The sequence below is a fragment of the Neopelma chrysocephalum genome, unplaced genomic scaffold (genome assembly GCF_003984885.1).
Source record: "Neopelma chrysocephalum unplaced genomic scaffold, ASM398488v2 Primary Assembly neopelma1_84, whole genome shotgun sequence".
Classification (NCBI taxonomy): domain Eukaryota; kingdom Metazoa; phylum Chordata; class Aves; order Passeriformes; family Pipridae; genus Neopelma; species Neopelma chrysocephalum.
In genome coordinates this window covers 152,464-176,011 of record NW_020897746.1, presented here as the reverse complement: position 1 = coordinate 176,011, position 23,548 = coordinate 152,464, and the positions used below count along the sequence as shown (strand labels likewise).

The following is a 23,548-nucleotide window of genomic DNA, read 5'->3' as shown; positions in this document are numbered from 1 at the left end:
GGTGCAAGCTTGGACTCAATGATCTTGCAGGTCTTTTCCAACCTAAATGGTTCTGTGATGGTATGATCTGCCCTGAAGACAGCTCCAGGGCAGGTGGAGGAGTCCTGTGGTGGGACTGAGGCCAAGAGGCCCCTCGTGGCTGCAGGAAGAGCAAACCGTGGGCTTTTGTGTCCATCGAGGGCCAAGGGAGGGCTCGTGAGGCTCCAAGGAAGGGTGCGAGGAGGGGGATGGAGGGCTTCTGCGGGGACCGGGGGACAAACTGTGGCCTCTGGAGCACATCCAAAGGTGCATTAGGGTGCTGAGGGGGCAAATGGCCCAGGCTGAGGCAACCCCAGCACAAGAGAGGGTTCAGAGAGGACTTGTGGGTCTGAGGAGGGCTCTAGGCCTGGAGGGCCTGGAAGGGAAAATGAACAAGTCCTGAGGGAATGGGATGGAAATTCAAAGTGGGGGGACTCTTTGCCAAGATAGCCTTCCTCACGTCTTTTCTGGACTCCCAGTTGTCCCCATTGGCTGTCCCCAGGCAGCGCGGACGCCCACACCAGCCCCCCAGGGCAGAGCAGGGCTCTGAGGGTGCCTGAGCGAGCCTGGCCCTCCAAGCTGGGTCCCCCTGGGTGCCATCCTCCCCCCTTCAGCCCCAAGCCCCCTCCCAGGACTCTGCCAGCCTGGCAGGGCCACTCAGCCACCCCCGGGGCAGCTCGGGGTGCCACGCAGGGGCCTGGGCTGCGGCGAAGGCCTTGGCAGGGGTCCTGAGCGGCCCAGCGCCGGAAGAGCTGTTGAGTGAGGAAAAGCTCTGGCTGGTCGGTGGGAGAAAGAGAAGAGGCAACAAAAGCCACGGTTTCTGTTAGGCCTGAGCAAATGTTATGCATTTAATGGGACTGAAGGGCGCAGAGGCCGGGCGCTGCAGTGCGGGGACAGGAAAGGGGTGTCCTGGGGGCACGCAGGGCTGTCTGAACTTGGGGCTCCTCGGGACGTCCTGAGGAGACACGAGAGCAAAGTGGGGCCTGGAGACAGACACCCTGAGGGCAGCTGGGTGCCCAGGGCTGAGGCAGGCCTGTGCCCCCAGGGACACCCTGCCTGTTCCTGCCTGCATGGTGGCTCCCCCCTGGGGCCCGTTGCCGGGGTCAGGTGCCGTGTCAACAAGCACTGGGACCTGTTGCTAGCGGCAGGCGGCGGGTTACAGCGGGACAAGCTGAGCCCTCGCTGCGTCTTTCCCCTGGGAGAAGCTGCTTTTGCTAAAGGTGAACCTGCTGCCCGAGCCTTCTCGCGACATTTCAGGGCCACTGCCAATGTAACCCTGCCCTCTGCCGGTGTGAAGCTGTTTATGTGTTTATAGTCAGCGGTACAAGCAGTGAAGGGCAGGAGAGCCCTGGATTTTCTGTAGTTCCTGGGATATGCACAGTGTACCCAGCGCCACGCGGCTCTGGACTTGGCTCGAGTTTGAGTGCAAGCATTTTCCAATCCCCAATAAAAATCAGGAGTGATAAATCACAGAATGGCTTGTGTTGGAGGAGACCTTAAAGCTCATGTCGTTCCATGCCGCTGCCATGGGCAGGGACACCTTCCACTAGACCAGGGTTGGACACTAGACTGGGACTTGGACACTTCCAGGGATGCGGCAGCCACAGCTTCTCTGGGTACCCTGTGCCAGGGCCTCCCCACTCTCACAGTACAGACGTGCTGACCGGTCCGGCCCAGGAGGCCGCGCTGCTGTCGGGCTGCAGCGGGGACCGGGGACCGGGACCGGGATCGGGGCCAGGATCAGGGTCAGGATCGGGGCCGGGATCGGGGCCGGGATCGTGGCTGGGGCCGGCATCGTGGCTGGGGCCGGCATCGGGATCGTTGCCGGCGGGCAGGGCGGATCCGCCCCTCTGGCCTTGCCCCCCCGTCCCCGCTCCGGCCATGGCGGCGCGGCTGTGGCGGCTCTGCAACCTCCTCATGGCCGCCTTCTTCGGGCTGGCGGCCGCCGTGCAGGTGAGGCCGGGGTCGCCGGGCTGGGGGCGGCTACGATCCCGGCCCCTCCGGTCCCCTCCGTCGCCCCCGTCCCTCCCGCGGGGCGTGGCCCCGGCCGGGCCGGCGGCGGGGGCTCAGCGCGCTCCTCCCTCCGCAGGTGAACGACCCCGACGCGGGGCTGTGGACGGTGAGTCCGGGCCGCCCTTCCCCTCCCTCTGCCCCCGAGCTGGGGTCGCCGCAGGAAACCTGCTCCCGGCTTCCAGCTGGAGAGCAAGCAGGCGCCGGGAAAATGATCTCTGTACTGCAGCGACGGCTGGAATCAGCCCATGCTTCCAGGATCTGCCTTATTTCACCCCAGATCTGCACCTGGCCCTACACAGCATCGGTTCCCCGTGCGGAGCACCCCGAGCCGGCCCCGTGACCCATCGCCCTGCGCTCGCCTTGATTCAGCCCCGGGACGCTCCCGCCGCTCAGCTCGGCCGGGGGGGCAATGGGGACAGACCCCCTGCTCTGCCCGCCCTGTCTCGGGCACAGGAGCGGCCCGTGGCCCCGGCCCAGTGCGCCGGGCTGGGGGCGAGGGGCACCGTCTCTGTGTGTGACAGGAGCTGTTGGGTGGGCAGGGGCTGCCCCTGCGTGTCTCCGGCGGTGGAGCCCCGCTGACAGCGGCACCGAAGGGTCGGCAAAGCCCCCCACACGGGGGGGGATCCTGTCAGAGCTTTTCCTGGGATATCAGGATTGAGGGAAGGGGCCCTGCAGTGACTGATCAGGCAGCCAGCATTTGGTAACTCGGGAGCTAAGAAACAAGGCTGGCACTCGGCTGATGGCCTGGGATTTTGGGTGGTGATGATGAAGAGGAGCACTAACAGTGCCCGAGGGAGAGGCACTGGGAGTTTCTCTGTGCCTCTGACAAACTGCTGTGAAGGGGAGAAGTACTGCTGTGGGCAGAGACTTCTGCTTTCTGACCTTGATAAGTTTTGCTACAGAGTATACTTATATGTCATTAACAGGTTGTCTACTTAGTGCCAGCTGCCCTGACACTGCTGGTCAGCATCAACCCTTCAATAACAGGTATGATACTGGTGTGCAAAGCAGAGTGTCTGTTCAAATTTTGCCCCAAAATGGTTGTTTGTTTGTTTTTATTGAACCACAGATTAAAATCAGGCCATGTGGGAACATGTCCTACTATCTTTTGAAGGCAAAAGGTTATGGGACCTGCTTCTACAAAAGCTGGTCATTGGTTTAGTGCTGGTGGCTAGATGTGCTGCAGGTGAAGAGAAGAGCCCTGCAGAAAAGTCTGCTGCTGGGATGGCCTGCCTTTGCACCCCAATTCAGAAGCCTGGGAGCTTGCTCTGAACCTGTCTCTGGTGTTGACCTTAGCACATTAATTCACTTTATTTCCTTGTTGTAAATCTGTGGTTTTGCTTATCTACCTCATGCAAGAGCAGCTGAGCTCTGCACAGTCCTGTGAAAGCACTAAAAGTCTTGTTCAGTGCCAGGTATTGCAACTGCCCCACAGAGCACGCAGGGAGCAATGGCAATGTTCAAAGGCTGCATTTCCAAGGGTGGATGCTACAGGGGCTAATGCCACTTCACATGTTCAGAGAATCAGTCAGATCAGGAAGGATATTGAGATGCTGGAGCAGGTCCAGAGAAGAGCAATGAGGCTGAGGAAGGGTGTGGAGCACAAGTCCTGTGAGGACCAGCTGAGGGAGCTGGGATTGTTTAGCCTGGAGAAGAAGAGGCTCAGGGGAGACCTCCTCACTCTCTACAACTCCCTGACAGGAGGTTGTAGCCAGGTGAGTGTCAATCTCTTCTCCCAGGCAACCAGCAGTAGAACAAGAGGGCACCATCTTAAGCTGTGCCAGGAGAAGTTTAGGTTGGATATTAGGAAGAAAATTTTACAGAGAGAGTAATCAGACCTTGGAATGGGCTGCCCAGGGAGGCAGTGGAGTCACCGTCCCTAGAGGTGTTTAAGATGAGACTGGATGTGGCATCAGTGCTACCACCATGTTGGATCAAGGGTTGGACTTGATGATCTCGGAGGTCTTTTCCAACCCAGTTGATTCTATGATTCTATGGCCAGATTTGTTTCTGGACTCCAGAACGTAGTTAATTTTTTTTGTATTTTCATTCAGTAGAAATAATTTCAGAATAAGGCCATTTTATACACACAAAGTGACTGTATCTGTTCTGGATTAATACTTATTTTGAATAGACTAAAATCGCATTTAACACCAAAAAAGAAAACCTTCAGGAGTGCATGCTGTTGTCACAAATGACACCATTGCAGGCATTCATTACCTTAGGCATATAAAGTGGAAGCCTCCATAAAGCAAAATCCTTGAGGGTTGGTTTGCTTGTGGTTTTGAACATTTCAGGGGAGGTTTATAACGTGTGATAGGTGTAGCTTCAACATAATGGCATTTGGCTAGTCAAGAGAATCTGCATGTTAAGCTCTCAAGTAGAGTTTTACCTGTGCCAAGATCTGTAGAAAATAAAGATTGTCATGACACAACTATTTTATAACTGGAGATTTATGTAAATACATCAAGGGATATTTGCCATTCAGGTCTGTGGAAGACCCAGATTCTGCCTGTGCTGAGCTGCAGTAAGTTCAGTCAAATGGGGAATTGATTACAGTGTTGGGTCACTCTGAGCCCTTGGGTCTTGGTAGCTCATCACCTTTAATGCTTGCCCAGAGGGGTCAATGCCCCAGGAAACCTGCTTTTAACTTTAGATTTTTTGCTGTTGACATTGCTGAGATCAGGGAGAACTGTCAGTGTCATTTCTTACCTCCCCCTCAGGAGCCCCTGGAAAGGGACATGGAAAACCACAAGAACCTGTGGGCCATTCAGATATTTCTCATCATCTCTATTTATCTGTTTAAAAACATCAGTCCCCAGGCAGAGATGTCATCAGTGTTGCTCATCATCACAGGCAACACCTGAGGGAGTCTCTTCAGGGAGTGTGAAGTCAGTGCTCCCCACAGTGGTGGCTGCCTAGGGGCTAGGCCTCTCCTAGGCTCCCTTGGGCCCCTGGGGTCGTGCTGAGCACCTGGTTTTGGCTGTGAGCTCCAGAAAGGCTGTTCCTCCTGCTCAGGAGAACTTCCATTTGCCATATACCTTGTGATTTTTTTTTTCCATGCACATTGAATGCTGGAACCTGTTGTGTTTGCTGCAGAGAACAGGAAAGTTTTCACTGAGGTTCTGGTGCCGAGAAGTTGCATTCCTAGGCCCAGTAGTATTTATTTTTCACAGCACTTTTTAGCAGATTTTCCTGGTCATAAAGATACTGGCAGTAATGACAACTTCCTGTCTAGGGTGTGTGTTTTGGAGGCACCTTTTTTTAGCAACTCAGTTGCTTTTAGATTTATAGGTTTACTTCATGGTAGTTGCTGAGAGTGTATTCTTTTCCTTAGATAATGGTGTTTGGAGGACCCTGTGTGACCTTCATTCTGCTGGCTGTGTGGTTGGGACCATTGCCTTGGCTTGCTCTTTGTTTGCTTACGCTCAAGGAAACATTTTTCACGAAGAGGAAGGCAGGTAAACAGTGGGTTTTCTTTGCCCCTGCCCAAATCCAGCTCACCAGGCCATCTCCTCTGGCGTCACCTTCCAAAACTTTATTTGCTGGGCTGTTGCAGTGAGTGCTGTTGGTCCAGAGGAATCAGATCAAAGAGAAGGGACCATAATGCTCCAAACCAGTGATTCCTTGGACTCAGGGAGAGTGAACAGTCATTGCTTGCCTGATTGTGGCAGGTAGATTTACCTGGGGGCAGTTCTGGCTTTCAAAGTCCAGAACACAAGAACAGTGAAAGAACTTTGTGCTCTCTTGCTGGAGCTGCAGGAATGATAATTAATGTTTCAAAACCTCTTGAGGTGATACCATATGCATGTTTATCTGGCATGGGCTGCTGAGTCCTCCAAACCGCCAGAGATTGAGGAGGAGGGAGGATTTCTCACCTGACATTTGGGTGTTGCCTAAAGTAGGTGCTTGTACTGTATTGAGGTGAAGCCCTGGCAGCTGTTCATGGTCTAGAAAACTGGGTTGCTGTTTGCACTGTGTTAATTAGAGAAATGTGCTGTGGAACTTAAGTCTAGCAGTGGAGCAAAAAGTGGAGGCAGTAATTTCTGCAGCTGTTTAGCCGGGTCACATCTGTAGATTTGTGATGCAAAGTTACTCCTTGTAAATACCTTTATAATTATAATGCTAGTAAAATATATTGATATATTGATATAATGGTAGTAAAATATATTGAGCAACCACTACTCCACTCGTTTTGGAGGTAAAATTTGTATTCTCTGAACACAGACATCTGCTTGTATTATTTTCTGATCTATTTTTCATTTGGCTTTTTAGAGAGTTGTTTGGTCTGGTAATTATTACAATATGGATGAGTCTTTGTCGCAGTTCAGCAAAGTAAGTTTTATTTTCTCCTTTTTTTAAATCCATTCCTATGTTCACACTTAGTGACTAGGTCCTTGAAACCACATACTTGATTTTGGCAGCTTGTTTTTCTGTTTCATGTCACCCTCTGAACCTTTCAGATGCCCAAGCAGTAGCAGCTGGTGCTACAGTCTGGAGGATCTCACACAGATAGAAGTCAGGGCGGGAGGAAATGTAAGGCTACATGAAACATTTTTTTCTGCTCCCCTGCCATGATGGGGACACTTTCTCTTTGCATAAGATGCTTTTTTTTATTCCAACTTGGTTTTGTAGCCTGAGTTGTCAGAAAATTATTTTCTGCTGGCACATGGTGCCTCTCCAGTAAAGGATTCTGCTGATGCACCCACAGGAGCCACATTAAAGTGGCTAAAGGCTCCCTGCTGCCTTTCCAGCTGCAGGCAGATGTGAATGTTTCATAGCAGTTGTAGCAGTGGCCACAAAGGCCAAGGACATCCTGGCTTGTACCAGCCATAGTGTGGCAGCAGGACCAGGGCAGTGCCTGTCCCTGTGCTGGCACTGCTGAGGCACCTCCAATCCTGAGGGCAGTTCTGGGCCCCTCAGACAAGACATTGAGGGGCTGGAGTGTGTCCAGAGAAGGGAACAGAGCTGGGGAAGGGTCTGGAGCACAGAGAGGAGCTGAGGGAGCTGGGGGGGCTCAGCCTAGAGAAAAGGAGGCTCAGGGGGGACTTTCTTGCTCTTTGCAACTCCCTGACAGGAGGGGGAGCCGGGGGGGGAGTCGGACTCTGCTCCCAGGGAACAAGGGACAGGAGGAGAGGAAATGACTTCAAGTTGCACCAGAGGAAGTTCAGGTTGGATATTAGGAAAAATTCCTTCTCTGGAAGAGTGGTCAGGCATTGGATGGGGCTGCCCAGGTGGTGGAGTCATCATTCCTGGAAGTGTTCAAAAACGTCTGGCACTTCACGATAGGGTTTAGTGGGCGTGGTGGTATGTGGTACAAGGTTGGACTTGATGATCTTGGAGGTCTTTTTCAACCTTAACAATTCTGATTTGATGTAGCTCTGTTGCACTTGTTCCTTTACAGGAATCCTCTGGGAGGAGTTTGCTTGGCCGCTGCAGCCGTGGTCGTCCTCTTCCCCTTTGCTTCATGGCTGTACATTTATGTGAACAAAGAGCTGCGAGCGGCTTGGCCAGAGCACTGCAAAACAGTGATTTAACTGGGTGGGAGAAAGTCTAGAGTAAACATTCTGATTGTACTTGCCTTTGCTTTTGGTGATTAGTGAAAGATTGATCAGTTTGATAGGATACAAGAATGCCTGGCTACTTCTAGCAGTGCCATTTGAGTTTTGGTAAAAAGTTGAGGAAAACTGTCAAATCTGAATGGGGAATTTTTCTGTGGAAACTGTCGTTCAACTGGCTGCTTCCTACATTTTCAAAGCACTGTTGATCTAATGTGTTCTAATGGTATATATCCTGGCATCCCTGGATCACTCTCCAACCACCTCCTACTTTGGGAAATCTACTCTTCTGTAACATGAGGGACAAGTAAAGCAAACACTGTTTCAATACATGACTATTTACAGCCATAGAACTTCCAAATATCTGCCTGGATAATCCATTTGAGACTAACTGGGAAATTGAGCAGTCTGTATTTCTATTCCTGTGCTAAAATGATATATAGAATAAATTTGAAAAATTATTTTTGCTATTAACTGAAAATCACTGGTTTTACAGAGTAATAAACACTATTTTTCTAAAGAAAACTCAACAAAAGTCTCCATATAGTTTATTTTTTGGGAGATGTGTACTTTAGCCTGCCACCAGCAGATGTGGGCACTGTCACAACTCTGCTGGCACTGTCGCAGCTCTGCTGCTCACTGGCTTTTTCCTGGAAAGCAGCACCCAAGCAGCAGCCCAGCAGCAGTAAGCATGTCCCGCTGCTCATCCTGGAGAAGGAAGCACAGGTGGATACACTGGACATATGAGCTGGGTGGGACAGAGGCAGCACAGGTCCAGGTGCAGCACAGGAACACCTTTAGACCCGTGTCAGGGCTCCTTCACTCAGCACTGCTGCAAGAGGTCACAGCTGTGCACACACAGGTCCCTGCCCGTGTATTGCACCATTCTTGCTGTAACACAGATGGTCTCCTTTCTCTTTAGGCTTAGCCTTTTCTGGGGATTACTTTAGTCTTTTAAAGCAATGTTGGAAAGCTGCATTAGGCTACAGGGTGGGTGTATTCTGCCAGACATGAGACATTACTGCCTATGATGTTCACAGAAAATAAATACGTTGAAATGCGGCTGGGCAGGTACAACTCTGCATGCTTTAATGCTCACTGAGAGAATAACAGTGGGTGGGTTTTTTGACAATATTCATAATATGGTTTGCATCTTTTCACAGTAACAAATCCAGTCTGGATTAGGTGTTTCAAGTCAACATTCTGCATTCAATATTTCAATTACTGGCCTTCTCTATTTTCCACAAAGAAATCAGGTCTGTTTCCTTACAGAAATGTAATTTCCAAAATCCTGTATCCTGAGCTAAAGCAATAAGGATCAGCCATGCACCTTTCTACAAGCAAACAGTAAGCTGAATCCCCTACGTTTTTATCCCGAGTCCTTCCTGAAGAGCAATCTGTATTTACTTGGCATTTCAGAACTGCATAACTCTGTCTGCAATTCTGCCCCTTCCCTTTAGTATCATTTTATCTTCGTAGACATAAATAGTCCCAAAAGCATTGCTTTCTGGGGGCGTTTCGATCACCCCCTCCAAGGTCAGGTGATGAACTCCATGGGAGTCCAGGCAATATCCCCCGTCGTGCAGGTGCCCCGCGAGGACACAGACCACGCACCGGTGGGAGTGGATGACAGACAGGGCAGCTTCGTAATTCCAGGCCAGGCACACCCTGTCTGAAGCATCGGGGTGAATGGGTAGGTGACCTACAGTTGAGAGGGAAAAAAACAGGAGAGTTAAACTGTAACAAAGTCTGTGTCATTGCTGTGAAGCTCAGCCAACCGTGTGCAGAAAGCTCCCCCCAGTATGGACATGGTCTGTCCTGCGCTCCTTCACAGGTTACATCTGTATCTCAGGGGAGCTACAAAGCTGCTACATGTTTTCCTCAGCTCACATACACCAGCTGTTCCCGGTATATATTCCCGGGAATATGTACCCCCCTCAAATATAGGGGTTGAAACTAGATGATCTTTAAGGGCCCTTCCAACCCAAACAATTCTGTGATTGTGTGATATATCCACCTACCCATAACTACAACTTTTTCTTGGTTTTCATCAGAGAACTTGAGGACTTCATCAAACCAGTTCAGCTGGGCTTGGCTAAATCCTCCATTAAATGCTACAAACTGAGGTTCTTTGAGCCCTACAATGAAGAAGAAAGTTAGGCACAGGTGCATACACCTCCCACAGCTCCTCTATTTGCCTTATGTAAATCTGCTTACAATAGATGGTTTACTCTCATAACTTGCGGGATTATTTTTTGCTTTTCTTGGATCAAAATTCTAGCGTCCTTGGACAAACGAGAAGTGTTTTGTTAGTGTTTTCAGGGGGTTTGGTAACACTGCATGCACATGCTCTTGGGTGTCCCCCTCAGCATGGGATGCGGTGGGCACAAGTCGCTGCTCTGCAGCTACCAACAGCTACCCCGTGTTCTGATACTGTGGGGCACAGAGCACAACACAGACCCTTCCCACGGGTAAGGGGGAGCATGTCCCATGCCCGCCTAGGGCCGCACTGACCGCAGGGAGGAGGAGGAGGTGGGCAGCCCTGGGGCACCCGCCCGAGCCCAGCTGCCCGCGCTTCTGCCGTGCCGGGTGTACCTGCGGGGCTGTTGAGGTCCTCGTTGGTGTTCTTCTCCCGCAGCAGCCGCAGGGACTCCTCGTAGCGGGGGCTGTCGGGGTCCCGGCCCAGGATGCTCAGGTCGTAGGCGTCGAGCACGACGAGGCGGAGCCGCGCGGCCGGGCTGCAGTGATAGGCCTGGCACAGCCCGTCCGGGGGCCCGGCCGCGCCCCCCGCGGGGCGGCTGCACAGCCCGCTCTGCGCCAGCCGGGCCCGGCTGAAGTTGTAGAACTCGTGGTTGCCCCACGCGTGGTGCACCGGCACCTGCAGCCGGCCCAGGGCCTCCAGCACCTGCCGCAGGGCGCCCTCGGCCTCGCCGCGCCGGGCGTTCAGCCCGTCGATGCTGTCGCCCAGCTGCAGCACGAAGTCGATCGGCGGGCTCTCGGCGGCCCAGGCCCGCACCGCGTCCCGCAGCAGGCGCAGGCTGTGCCGGTAGTAGCGCCGCCGGCTGCCGCCGAAGTCGTGCCCATCGTCCGCGTCCGCGAACTGGATGTCGGCGATGACCCCGAAAGCGACGCGCGGCACCGCCTCCATGGCGGCCGCGGGCGGGGCGGAAGAGGCGGCGCGGGCGGGGCGGAATGGCGGGGCCGGTGGCGCTGTGGCGGCTCGGCGGGGCCGTGCGGCGGGGCCGGGCCGCGGTGGGGCCGCTGCCGGGCCTGGCCAGGCGGGTCCAGGCGGGGCTGCCCGCGCCTCGCAGCCGCCCGTTCTCGCAGCTGCCGCCGGGCAGCGGCCGCCGGGCGGGCGGGCAGAGGCGGGTGAGTGAGGGAGGGAGGGCCGTGGGCAGGGGGCGCGGGCCGGCGCTGCCGCTCCGCGCTCACTGAACCCTTGTCCCCGCAGCTCGTGTCGTGGCGGTCGCTGGCGGCCACCGCCGTGCTGGGCGGGGGGCTGCTGGTCGGCATGAAGGCGGTGAAGCGGCGCAAGGAGCAGGGTGAGTGCGAGCGATGGAGGAGCAGCGGCGGGGTCGCATCTTGTGTTCAGACGATGTATTTTTTGTACTCAGGCGATGTATTTTTTTATAGTCAGGTGTATTTTATCCGCTCAGGCATCGCTCGGTATCACAGCTTTGCAGAAGGTCACTCCGTGACTGTGTGTACGGAAGTGCCGTGGACAATTTTCAAAAATTAAAAGCAAAATTCAGCGTTTGGAAGTTCTGAGGTTAGAATAGTTGTGTTTGGCTGCACGCGCTGTGCCAGGCGATGCAGCACAGACACGGAGCTGGGTGTTGTGGGCACATTGGGTTCCCTCTGTGAGGCACATGAGCTTTGCCCTCTCCTACAGGAAATGCCCACACCTTTCCTTTTCATGGATTTACTGTTGAAAACGGAGATATTACAGCTCTTAGGGTATGTTCAGCTTGCAAAGGATGCTGTTTTTTCCTATTTTCCACCAGGCCAGGTGGGAAATCCCCTTTTTCTCTTTTTTCCCCCCTTTCTTTTTAAACAAAAATGCGATCAGATAACAATAAAAAAAGATATTCTGTTTCAAAGGAATTTAGTGATATATTTGATTTTGTCCAAAAGGAATGCTTTTTGGAAGCCATGTGCATATTGGGTTCCACATGACAGGTGTTGGTGGATCTTGACCTGGCAATGCCCTGCCCATGACCCAGTGTGGTGCCTGACTTGGCTGCTTCTGAGGCTCACTGAGGAAGCAGCAGGGATTGTGACATGGATGTGTTTGATCTCCTCTTGTGTTTTGTAGAGCTGGAGAAGGAACGAAACCGAAGCATTGGGAAGCCACTGCTGGGAGGGCCCTTCTCGCTCGTGAGCCATGAGGGGCAGCCCAGAACCAGCAAGGACTACATGGGCCAGTGGGTGCTGATCTACTTTGGCTTCACTCACTGCCCTGACGTCTGTCCCGATGAACTGGAGAAAATGATTGCGGTGGTAGATGAAATTGGTATGAGAATTCAGGGAATTCAGTGGGTGTAGAGGTCCTGTTTATGGGAGGGTCAGGTTTGTTCTAATAAAATGTCACAAATGGTGATAACTGATGACCTTCTTTAAAAAATGCTGTTGGCTGCTATTCAGTGGTTGAATTAATTGCTAAATGATCCACAGATCAATCTGCCTGTCACTAGGGTCTGACATGACAGCACTGGTCATTCCATAACAGGAGACTTGGGAATAAAACATGGTGGTGGCAGATCGCAGGGAATGCACTGCATTATATTTTTGCCAAGAAGTGACTGTGAGGTGTGTTAGGATTTTTTTCCCTCTATTTTATTCATCCTGAGAACAAATCTCTGTGAGGGTCTCTCCTGAAGCAGAATGGCTGTGCTGTGGAATGGAGGGAGGGGGAAGGCCATGTGTTATGGGTTTCTCAACCTGCAGGCCCTGAAGAATTATGGGGCAGGGATAGTGGTAAACTCAGCAAGTGGGAAAACAGACTAAAGTGAAGGAAATACAGCCAAGGCTTTGGCCGGAACGTGAGGGAAAGAGCCTGAATTATGTCTTCACATTTCCTCCTGTTCCCCCATCCCTGCATGCTTCCCTTGTGTGAGCCACTGTGCTTCCAAATGTGCATCACACCACCATGTCTTCTGCAGCACAGCCAGTCTGTCATCCCTCCTGAGCAGGGCAGGGGCTCGGGGTGGGGGGCTGGAAGCTCCCAGCATAGACACAGAACATTGCGTCTCATAGCATTTGAATCATTCACAAATTAGACAGATTAAGCTCCACAAAATGGCCTTTTTAGTTCCTTAGGGTGGGCTTGGCCTGATGTTACTTGGCTGTGTGTTTGTTTGAAGGGAGATGAAAAATAATTTCTGGTTTTGTAAAATAAATAATAATTGTTAATGTCACAGAACAAATTCCATCTTTGCCTAATCTGACCCCACTCTTCATCACCATCGATCCTGAGAGGGACAACCAAGAAGCCATTGCCAAATATGTTAAAGGTATTACTGCATTCTTTCTCTGTGTCTCATAGCATGTAATACAGAGCACTGGAAAGGAACCTCTTGAAGGGATTCTTTTCACTAAAATGTGTACGTCTTGTTTCTATCTAGAATTTTCTCCAAAGCTGGTCGGGTTGACTGGTACCAGGGCACAGATTGACCAAGTGGCTAAAGCTTATCGTGTGTACTACAGCGAGGGCCCCAAGGATGAGGACAATGACTACATAGTAAGTAAGAGTAGGGCCTTTGCCTACTGAAAGGCTGTGGTTAAGAGCAGCATATAGATTTTAAAACCAGCTGTTGAATCTGTGCTGAAGTCCCAGGTGACAGAGCCCTTGTTACACTGATCTGTTAAGCTGTTTGTCTCAGTCAGAACCAAAGTGTCATCTTACAAGCTCAGAACCTCACTGAAGCGTGTTCAAAACATGTCCCAGCCTAGGCCTGCAGACAGTAGCACAGGAACTAGCAAGGCTGGCAGTTAGTTCAGTGTAATGTGTTTGACTGGCTGCTTTCCTGTGTGCTCCAAAGAGAAAATGGAACTGGGAAATTAAGGTGTCTTAGTTTAACAAGATTACAACTTAGAAATTAAGAAACTTCAGGTGGAAGTGTGGAAAAGGAAAAGAACAACTTTTTATTAACAAAATCTGAATAAACAACAAATGGTGCAATCAAAAACTTTCAGAAGAAACAAAACAAAGTCCCAATTTTCAGGGGTGGGGGGAGAAACCTGCAGCAACCCAGGGCAGGGGGAAGGGGAAGGGGGGGGAAACTGAAGGCAAAATGTCCTGGGAGCAGAAACAGATGGGTGGGGGGAAACGGGACCCTAGGAAAAAATTCCAACATCTCTTTTCAAACCTATGACATAAGGCAATAGGAAGTAGGAGAAATGAGAAGTAAAAGTGAGTAAGAACTCATTCTCTACCAAACTGACACCAAGGAATGGAGTCTTCCTGGCAAGAGACTTGGATATCTCCCTGCAAATACTGTGGGCATCTTCTTCCTGTGGCAAACAACCTGCAAGAGAGAGCATGTTCATTAATGCTAAATTAAGTGGGAATAAAATACGTAAGTAACAGTGTGAAGGAAGAAAATGAGGTTTAAGTGAGGCTGAACTGGGTAGTCAAACTTCCACTTCTCTGGAAGGGACAGGACTGGTTATAGGGCTCTGAGCTGCTGCCAAGACCTTCCTGTCTTGCCAAATTCTGAGAAAGGTGGAAGAGTAAAGCAGGTACAGGTGATAGGAAGAGTGAGGCTACACCTTACATGATCTGCCTTGTTTTTTTCTTCATTACAAGAACTGAGGACGTCAGAAGAAACTAAAAACAGGTTCAAAAGGAAAGGTAATGATTCTCATTGCAGTGGGCAGGTGAGGAGTGGAATCCCTTGGTACAGGTGCAAATGGTGGAAGTCCACAGGGAGACTTGTTCTTAGTCTTTGGAAAAAACAATCTTTTGAGGGTTATGACATGCACAGAAATCTTGTGTAGTTCAGGAAGTCTGTGAGATGGCAGTGTTTGGAAACTGGGAGGTAATAGAGGAAGGTAACATATTTTTGGTGCTGATTTTATACTCTTTCTTTAAAGCAACTGTTATTGGCCACTGTTTGCGGTGGGATGCTGAGGCAAATTGAATTTGGTCTAATTCAGTATTGTCAATTCTTAATCTGTCTGACTCCCACAAAAAAATTATCCAAAAAGATTGGGGGAGCAACAAAAGTGGTACATGGAAAGAAGGAGCAAGAGCAACACATGATCTCAGTGAAGATGAAATCACTGGTGATGTCCACTGCTCTGCATCACTGAGGTGGGAGATCAGTAACTTGTTTTCACTTGAAATGGCAACTGGAAAGATACAGAAGCCTGTGACTAAGATACTGTATTTGAATGGAGAAATTGAATGCCAATTTAAATCAATATGAAATCAATCTAAAGATACTGCCTAATATCAGACTTTTAGAAGGGGGTTTGCGGGAATGCAACAACAGGTTATAGGGACAGGTTTGGCAAAGGATGCTTGCTCAGGAGAGGGAAAAAACTCCATAGAACCTGACACTAAATAAGTGAACTGAAGTTGAGGAGAGCTGATGGAAAGAGGCCAGCAAAGCTGAATGAGTGCTGGTGCTTAGCAAGTGAACTACGTGTGGATTCTAGTGAAGCACCCCTGGATTCTGGCGTGGGCATGAAGGGACAATACGGGGGTTCAGCCGAGAAAAATAACTCCATGGATGACAGCAGCTTGGAGGGAGGCTGGAGGGTGACACTGGGCATAGGGGAAGGGATTCAGGATCCAGGAGGGGACCACTACTCTGTGTTAGGGCTGTGAGTCTGAGGGGAGGGAAGGGCAGCAAGGAAGAAAGGCCAGTGAATTGGAAGTAGGAGAGCAGCCTAGGAGCCCCAGACGTGGTGCCAGGGAGGAAGAGTATATCTGTAACTCCCCAAGATTCTTCATAGGCTCTTGCGTTTTGGCTCTGCATGCTCAGGGCAGGGGACTCAGGACTCAGGAACAGAGTGGAAACAGGATAGCGGCAACAGCAGGCCTGGGAGGGAGAGCTGGAGGCTGGTCTTGTGCCTACCTGAGACAGATCCAGGTAATTTATACTCTATCAGTTCTTCCAGTAAGGTTTTTTCCTCCTTATGTCTTGCCTGGACCTGTGTTCCCAGCTGATGAAGGAGTCTGGTGTCTGTGCAGGAGTGGGCTCTCTTTCCTCTGCTGTGGGGTGAGGAGGAGGAACAAGTCCGTTGCAGCCTTTGCTGCTTGTTTTGACTTGAAAAGAACATTGAGATGAGCATTTAGAAACGATAGTTTCTATTTGAATTTTTCAAATATTACTTGAATATTACTAGTTTCTATTTAATAATCTCAATTCTGTAATTATCAATACCAGAATATCCAATTTATATGTTTTAGTCTGCGATTTACAAGATTTGAAACTCAAATTATGACCTTCAGAGCATGCAGTGGGAACAGTGCAGGCTTCAGGCAGGCAGAGATTAAAAAACTGTTTTTTGCACCCAAACTACCCAGGGAGTTAAAATGTTCTGAGTCGGCAACCTGATTTTTCAATTTTTTTTATGCTAGCTTCCATTGGAAGGATCTAAATTGTGATTTATCTTGCTTAAGACAAATTGTCTCCTTCAGCTTGATTTTGTGATCTGATCTTGGGAAGTTGAAACTGGAGTAAATATCTGAATTAAACCTAAGTCAGTGCACAGGTGTGTTTCAGTCCCCAGCAATCACAGGTTTGTGGCCTCCATTGCCAGTACTTTGTGTCTTTGCTGATAAAGGTGTGGTCACAGTTGGGTGCAGGCAGTGTTTGGTGTTTGCAGTGGCATTTAAGTAAATGTGCTGTGGAGTTAATGAGGGCACTTGGTGTGTTCAGCTGGAGGAGACTGAGGGGAGACTTCATGGCAGTTCCACCTTCCTGGGCAGGGGCAGAGGAGGGGCAGGGACTGAGCTCTGCTCTGGGGGGACCAGGAACAGCAGCCAGGGAATGGCTGGAGCTGTGTCAGGGCAGGCTCAGGTTGGATCTCAGGCAAAGGTTCTTCCCCCAGAGGCTGGTTGGGCACTGCCCAGGCTCCCCAGGGCAGTGGGCACAGCCCCAAGGCTGCCAGAGCTCCAGGAGGGTTTGGCTGATCCTCTGGGGCACAGGGGGTGACTCTTGGGGATGGGCCTGTGCAGGGCCAGAGGCTGGACTCGATGATCCTTGTGGGTCCCTTCCAACTCGACGTATTCTTTAATTTTGATATAAATCCAGTGGAAATGCCCAGGACATCCGTGTGTGAGGCTGTGTCGGGGCCGGCAGGGGGGGCCCCTGCCCCGTTTGTTCCTGTATCCCATGGCCACTCCTGGCTCCGCTCCCCCACCCCGGTGAGGTGCTGGATCCTGCTGTTTGCCGACAGTGAGCTTGGTTTAATAAAGTACTCCTGTTTATATTGCATTTACATTCTGTTAGCAGCAGGAGCTTGAATACCTTGTGGGCATCATGAAGCATCATGAGAAGTAGAGGGAAACTGGGAGAAGACCATCAGCCTCAGGTTTGCAGGAAGGGGCCCCCGCTTAGACAAGACTCGTCTGCTGAAAGTATTTCTGCACACATTCTGAGGGTGCAACGAGTTTTCTCTGTTTATTTTATTGGGTAAAACCAGCAGAGAGCACTGAGGTGATCACAGAATCATGGAATATCCTGAGTTGGAAGGGACCCACGAGGATCAGTGAGTCCAATTCCTGGCCCTGCAGAGACACCCCAGCAATCCCAGCATGTGTCTGAGAGAAGAGAAGCAGTGATGCTGAGGTTTTCCTTGTCTTGCTTTACCTTCTTGTGGAGAAGTTTGCAGCTGCCAAAGGCTGAACTAGACACTGTTGCTGCTGACAGAGATGTGCAGGATGTTCCAGTATTTAAACAGTGGCTACAAAGAAGATGGAAGCTCCCTTTTCTTGGGGAGTCATGCAGAAAAGACAAGGCACAATAGGTACAAGTTACTCGTGGGGAGATTCTATTGGACACAAGAGGAAAAATTTTCAGAATGAGAACAATCATCCGTTGGAATAATCTCCCCAGGGAAGTGGCAGTTTTCCAGCATTGGATACGTTTAAAATTTGGCTTGACAGGGTCCTGGGCCATCTTGTCCAGGCTGTATTTTTGCCAAGAGAGATTGGACCAGATGATCCATGAGGTCCCTTTCTGACCTGGTGGTGTGTGATTCTATAATCTCTTTTACCAAGCTGTGTTGTGCTCTCTTGCAGGTGGATCACACTATAATAATGTACCTCCTTGGGCCTGATGGTGACTTTGTGGACTATTATGGCCAGAATAAGAGGAGCACTGAGATTTCAGCTTCTATTGCTGCACACATGAGAAAATACAGATCCTAAAACACAAGGTCTTCAAAGATTGCTGTGAACATCACCTGTGGGTTTGGCTGTGGTTGGACACTGGCATTAAAGCAGAAGCACACAAGTGTAACATCCTATCACAACATGCGTCCTTTCTTCCAAACAAGAAAGGCAATCCTGTTTCTGCAAATTACCATTACCAAAGATCTCTGCAGAGCCTTCCCTGTGGATATTATTTGCAGCAAGATCTAGGCTACCAAGTGAAATTTGGGACTTCTCTGAAACATTGTTGGGAGCAAAAAATGCAAAGCACTTTTCATTTGGGAAGAATGTGTGTGCTGTTGGTAAAATTAACTGGTATCTCCTGGCAAGACACCAGCAAAGGACAGTCACTGCAGGAGGACTGCTTGGTGAAAAGCCATGGGGCCATGGCATTCTCAGAGGAGCTCTGCCCTTTGGTTCTTCCATACTGTCTTGCCTTCTGGGAGAGGCAGTTGCACTATTAAAAGCAGGAGAGCCTTAAGAGCGCTCCTTTATCCAGGTTAAGAAGGTGAAGAGCATGGAAAGCACCGTCAGCTTCCGTGCGTGAGACCAGCCTTGTAGCGTGCCTGATCTCTTCATCTGAATGCAGAAATGAAAGGGGGTTTTCTGATGATTTTTCCAGGTGAACACTGTTCACTTGTAAGGAAAAGAGAAATGGGTTGCAAATAGGTTTTTCTTCTGGTGTAAATGATTGTGTGCATAGTTGCTCTGCTTGTGCTGAGCAGGGAAGTAGGAGGGTGGAGGGGGCTGTGTCCATGCAGAGGGCTGGCAATCAGATGCATTTTATGCAGTGCAGCGTTTGAAAATAAAGATTTCTTTGTATAGGCAATATATATTTTTCTTTCCTTAGTTGGATTTAACTGGAATATCATCAGAACTTTGTATGCCGGTCAAGCTTCATGTTCTTGCTGTGCTTTCCCTCTTTTTAGAAAGCAGTCTTTATTTCTAGTTGTGCACACCAGAAGCCTAAGGTGCTTTTTTAAGGCAGCTGAACCCCACAGAATGGCCCATAGGAGACAAACCAGAAGAGTTCTTGGTGTGAGTCCCAGAGTGTCTTAGACTAAACACAAGTGTTCCTGCAGGTAGCACTGGTGTTCTGAGTGTGGGAGAGAACATTCCTGTCCAAGGGAAGGTGTAGGGTCTGTGGAAAATTTCTGTCTTTCCAAAATTGTGAAAAACAGTAAACTTGACCTGTTCCAGAGCAATTCTAAACCACAATTGAGGAGTGCAGGCCCACATCAACTGCCCTGTACTGTGGTGCCTCCTGAGGGTGTCTGGAATGTTGCTGTGGTATGTCTCACACGGAATTCTTCTCGTAAAGGTCTCTCAAGGAAGGAAGATTCCCAAAGTTCCAAGATAGGATATTTTTTTCTTTGCCTTTCAAATACTACATAGTTTAAAGAAGGGGTTTTTTGTCTTTTAGAGCAAGATTTTTTTTTTTTAATCAGTTTGCAATGGGAGTTTTGAAAAGTGTCCTGGTAGGCTTAACCTCAACAGCTGAAAAGGAAATTAGGTTTTTTTTTCCTCTTTATGCTGACTGGGTTGATTGCAGTAGGCAATAGGAGTGGTTCCAAAGGAAATTTTACACTTGAGTCTCCTATCAATAAGAAGGTGCGTCAAGTCCAATGTGTTATCAATGGTATTGGTGTCTGTGATTAGTGGTACCCTGACAATAATGATTTTGTTTTCATGGATGGTCTCACAAGTGTCAGCATTGTTTCAGAGAAGCCTTTCCTTGCTGTTTGTTTTTCCCCACAATCCTGAAGGTAACTAATTTTCAAAACTTCCCTTACAGAGCTGACTTTTGGCACCTCTTGGCCCTGTGTTTCCATGTGCAGGTGGCTGTGCACCAGTTTGTTTTGAAACAAGACAGGCCATGGCTTGACCTGCTGCTGATAGTCCTGTGGAAGCTGGGCTGGAGAACTCTGGAGCTCCACCAGGGCAGAGTAGAGGGGCAAAATCCCCTCCCTTGACCTGCTAGCCATGCTTCCCTTGATGCAGCCCAGGGTGTGGTTGGCTTTCTGGGCTCCCAGTGAACATTGCTGGGAATGCTGAGCTTTCTGTCAGCCAATGTGTATCCAGTATTGATGCAGGAGACGTGATGGGAGTGGGACTAAGCAATGGAGCAGCTGATCCAGGAGGACACTTTGTCTCTTTAAAGTCTGTTTGTGCTTCTCCTAATTATTCCCAAGCACTTAAGATAGCCTGTGGAGAAAAGATGGATTTCAATATTGTAATTTGACTCTTTAGGGAATGGAAAGACTCGTAATACTTGTTTTTCAGCCATATCTGTCTTCCAAAAGGAGTGGGAAAGAGACTGTTTCAAAGGTAAAAGTGCAGAGGGTTGATTGTGGGGCTAAGGGAGAGGGAGGATGTATTTATTTAAAGGCCATTTTATGTAACTGATCACTGAGTGGAGGAGTGGTTTGATTTTGTAAGGTAACCTGTTCCAGGCACAGGGCATGGCCTGGGTTCCTGTCTCTTGTGGCAGCGTGGGGATCTCTGTCAGCAGCAGGCACTGACATGCCAGCCTTGTCTTTGTGCCATGTGGGTGTTTCTCCCTTCCCACACCAGTGCCAAAACTCCTCACTGAACCCTCCCTTGGTGTTTGGGGGCTCTGACTACCCCTCTGTTTCCCAGGGTATGAGAAGCACGGCAGTTTCCTTGAGCCTTCCCCAAAATCACTGTGCTGCTGGTGGTTTGCATGGAACGGGGCACGTGCAGGCTCCACAGCAGGAGGACTTTAGAGAGAGGGGGTTTAGCTGATGGAAAGGAGACACTCATGCAAAAATGTCAGGAGAGGGCCTGTTGCTCACCACAATGATGTGCAGTAGGTTCTGATCAGTTGTTACTGGCAACAGGAAAGAAATAGTGGAAACTGACTGTAGTTCCTGAAGGAACTCAGTGCCATGGTCTAGTGACCGCGGCAGCAGTGGATCAAGGGTTGGACCTGATGATCTCAGAGATCTTTTTCAACCCAGCTGATTCTATGATTCGATGATTGCTGGATAGTGGTAAATTGCTGCTAAACAGCTACCGCTCTCCTCATGTCTGTGCAACAAGTGCTGGCTCTGTAATGAAGTCAGTCCTACCACAAGATGCTCCTTTTTCTGCTGGGTGACTCCACATGACCCCTCCCATGCATTTTCACATACATTGGGTACTTGATCTCTTTCATGAGTGACACCTTCAGATCTGTATTTATTCAACCCCTTGTGAGTTGTTGGTGTTTGTGGAGGCTTCAGGGCCAAGTCTCTGCCCCATCTTTTACCATCCCGTGGCTCTGCTCTGCACAGCAGCCTTTGTCTGCCCTTCTCAAGGTCTCTGCTGTCACAGCAGGCTTGTATTTCAAATATTGCAGCAGTGTGTTAGTGCCAAATACCTTATTCTGCACAGAGTACAGTCTGTGTAAAACCAGGATTGTATGAGGCAATGGTAAGTAAAAATAAAACAAATTAGCCAGAAACACCTGCTCAGAAGAAAGAATTGGTGTTACAGCTGAGCCAAGTTAAAGCAGGATTTGGACAAGGGGTGCCTCTGTCCCGAGGCTTTGCGAACTCCGCTCATGGGCTGCAGCCTGGAAAGGGTCACCCCATTTACCCTGATTTCCCTAAAGCTCATTTGCAGCTGACTCAGCTACAGAGACAAATGCAGGGTTCCTGTCTTCTCCCAAATGTTTTGACAGAAGTGTCACATCCTTTATCTTGTTTTTCTGTGCCCTGAGAGGCAGAGCCAGCTGACCTAGGAAGACTGGGGTTGTGTGGGAAGGGCCCAGAGAAATGTAGGATGGAGGGATGTGTCCCTTGCCTCCCAACAGGATGTCCTGCTCCCTTCTGCCTCTCACATTGACTGTGCTGATCACTGTTCCCTTGGCCTTTCCCAGGAGGGAAGCTTTCTTTGGTAGTGAGGCGGGTTTTTTGTTGTGTTTGTTTGTGGGGTTTTCATTTTGTTGTTGTTTGGTATTTGGTTTCTTATTTGTTTGGAGTTTTGTTTGTTTATTAAAAACAACAAAAATGTTGTTTAGGCAACTTAGGATTTCACTGCCCTGCCTTGCTGACAACAGGGAGCACAGGTCTGTTCCCTGCATGTTTAGGAGGCCCAAGGACTTTGCCAGGTGATCAGTGGGAGGAGGCAGAGCTGGTTGGGGGGGACAGCGAATGTGCTGTGGGTGCTTGGAGATGCTTTGTCAGTGGATGTTCAGCATTTCTCCTGTCCAGTATTAGAAATGGATCAAACTCCCTCTGTAGGTGTTGTACCCAAATTCCCTGTAGCCCCGAGCACAGTGCCCGGCCCACAGGGAGGGAGCTCAGCTCTGGCAGGGGCAGGTTTGTGGTGGGGCTGTGCTGGTCACTGGGCTGGGGCTGGGGGATGCTGGGCTCCCTAAGTGGGTCTCCCCTCTGGAAACTACTGGAGGACAAGTTTCACTTGGGAACCAAATTTGTTGGAGCCTGGTGCTGTGCAAAGTGAACCTGTGCTACCTTGGGCAAATGGGAGCCCCTGAGTGCCCATGACAGAGGGAGGACAGAGCACAGTCCTGGCTGGGGCCAATCAACAGAGCTCTGCTGTGTGTGCCCAAGGCACACCCAGCCCCAGGATATGTGTCCTGGAAACCAATAGAAAACAGCATTTTCTCTGAGTGGCTGAGATCCATAACACTGGTGCTATCCCAGGCTGGGGGCTAGTGACAAGATGTCTGAGGAATGAGGAACAGCTTCATTTGTCTGCCCAAGGAAGGCAACACATTCCTCATGCTGTGGAGGAGCTCAACTAATGAGTGATTCTTAAGCCACCTGGATGAAGCTGGCTGTTTTAGGAATTTTCTCAGCACCAGCATGGGCAGAGCCAGGGACTGAAGAGGTACAGAGACTGTGGCTTTTAAACATCTGCAAAGTCCTGTATTACATTTTCAGCCCAGATCATAGAATAACACAGATATGAAGGACCCTTGGGAGCTTTGTAGTCCAACCTCCTGCTCAAAGTAGGGGCAGTTGCAAGATCAGACCAGGATGCTTAAGGTTTTAAACAGCTAGGGCACAAAAACCTCCAAGGATGGAAGCTGCACAACCTCTCTAGATGGGTAAAAAAATGTTTCCTGCTAAAACAAGTATTTTTCTTTATATCCAGTTTGAACTTCTCATTTCAATCAGCATTTTAACTTCACCAGGGTGAAGAGACTGATTCTATCTTCTTGACAGCCTTCTCATAGGTGTTGGAAGGCTGTTGTTAGATCCTCCTGAAGCCTTGTCCTTCCCAGTCTGGACAAGCCCTCTTCCCTCGTCCTCTCTTTGTGTTGTATGTGATGGTCAGCTCAAAGTCCCTGACCGTCTTGACCTCAGATTCACAAACTGTTCCCGGCCCAGTCCCAGTATGTGGGGTTTTTTTAAGGATGTTTTCCTTTCTGGGGGCCACGCTGCGCTACCTGGCAGGGGTTGTGGCCTCGAGGGAGAGGAGAGGAGGAACTTTGGAGCACACAGAGGTTTGCCAGTCCAGTTTGGGGGAGGGGGTTGGGTGGGCCGTGGGGTCCCTGGACTGGCAGGAGGGTGGGCAGAGCAGTCCTGTTTGGAGTGTCGTG

General features: G+C 50.0%; 3 protein-coding genes and 1 long non-coding RNA gene across 4 annotated transcripts; 2 read left to right on the top strand and 2 right to left on the bottom strand.

Moving 5' to 3' along the window:
* Positions 1 to 1,665: 1,665 nt before the first annotated feature.
* Positions 1,666 to 21,644, bottom strand: LOC113971472. The gene is made up of 4 exons (XR_003535563.1): positions 21,568 to 21,644; positions 21,164 to 21,171; positions 14,888 to 14,891; positions 1,666 to 1,677 (listed from the first exon to the last, which is right to left on the bottom strand). It is a non-coding gene; the product is annotated as an uncharacterized LOC113971472 (long non-coding RNA).
* On the top strand, positions 1,881 to 8,088 carry TMEM220 (transmembrane protein 220). Its single transcript, XM_027691431.1, has 6 exons — positions 1,881 to 1,971; positions 2,108 to 2,137; positions 2,958 to 3,018; positions 5,369 to 5,492; positions 6,307 to 6,366; positions 7,436 to 8,088. Exons 1-6 carry the CDS (start codon positions 1,900 to 1,902, stop codon positions 7,566 to 7,568), a joined length of 480 nt encoding a protein of 159 aa, XP_027547232.1. The 5' UTR covers positions 1,881 to 1,899; the 3' UTR covers positions 7,569 to 8,088.
* ADPRM (ADP-ribose/CDP-alcohol diphosphatase, manganese dependent) lies at positions 8,648 to 10,752 on the bottom strand. Its single transcript, XM_027691428.1, has 3 exons — positions 10,185 to 10,752; positions 9,611 to 9,727; positions 8,648 to 9,291 (listed from the first exon to the last, which is right to left on the bottom strand). Exons 1-3 carry the CDS (start codon positions 10,735 to 10,737, stop codon positions 9,005 to 9,007), a joined length of 957 nt encoding a protein of 318 aa, XP_027547229.1. The 5' UTR covers positions 10,738 to 10,752; the 3' UTR covers positions 8,648 to 9,004.
* LOC113971466 (protein SCO1 homolog, mitochondrial) lies at positions 10,941 to 18,805 on the top strand. Its single transcript, XM_027691430.1, has 6 exons — positions 10,941 to 10,958; positions 11,041 to 11,131; positions 11,905 to 12,102; positions 13,010 to 13,102; positions 13,214 to 13,329; positions 17,845 to 18,805. Exons 2-6 carry the CDS (start codon positions 11,101 to 11,103, stop codon positions 17,971 to 17,973), a joined length of 567 nt encoding a protein of 188 aa, XP_027547231.1. The 5' UTR covers positions 10,941 to 10,958; positions 11,041 to 11,100; the 3' UTR covers positions 17,974 to 18,805.
* Positions 21,645 to 23,548: the final 1,904 nt, after the last annotated feature.

Coding starts and splice junctions, on each gene's coding strand:
- LOC113971466 (XM_027691430.1), top strand. CDS start 11,101: ATGAAGGCGGTGAAGCGGCGCAAGGAGCAGG. Junction 11,132..11,904: donor GAAGCGGCGCAAGGAGCAGG/GTGAGTGCGAGC, acceptor TGTGTTTTGTAG/AGCTGGAGAAGGAACGAAAC. Junction 13,330..17,844: donor ATGAGGACAATGACTACATA/GTAAGTAAGAGT, acceptor GCTCTCTTGCAG/GTGGATCACACTATAATAAT.
- ADPRM (XM_027691428.1), bottom strand. CDS start 10,737: ATGGAGGCGGTGCCGCGCGTCGCTTTCGGGGTCATCGCCGACATCCAG. Junction 9,728..10,184: donor GGACCTCAACAGCCCCGCAG/GTACACCCGGCA, acceptor TCTTCATTGTAG/GGCTCAAAGAACCTCAGTTT. Junction 9,292..9,610: donor AGAAAAAGTTGTAGTTATGG/GTAGGTGGATAT, acceptor TCTCAACTGTAG/GTCACCTACCCATTCACCCC.
- TMEM220 (XM_027691431.1), top strand. CDS start 1,900: ATGGCGGCGCGGCTGTGGCGGCTCTGCAACCTCCTCATGGCCGCCTTC. Junction 1,972..2,107: donor GGCTGGCGGCCGCCGTGCAG/GTGAGGCCGGGG, acceptor CTCCCTCCGCAG/GTGAACGACCCCGACGCGGG. Junction 6,367..7,435: donor CTTTGTCGCAGTTCAGCAAA/GTAAGTTTTATT, acceptor GTTCCTTTACAG/GAATCCTCTGGGAGGAGTTT.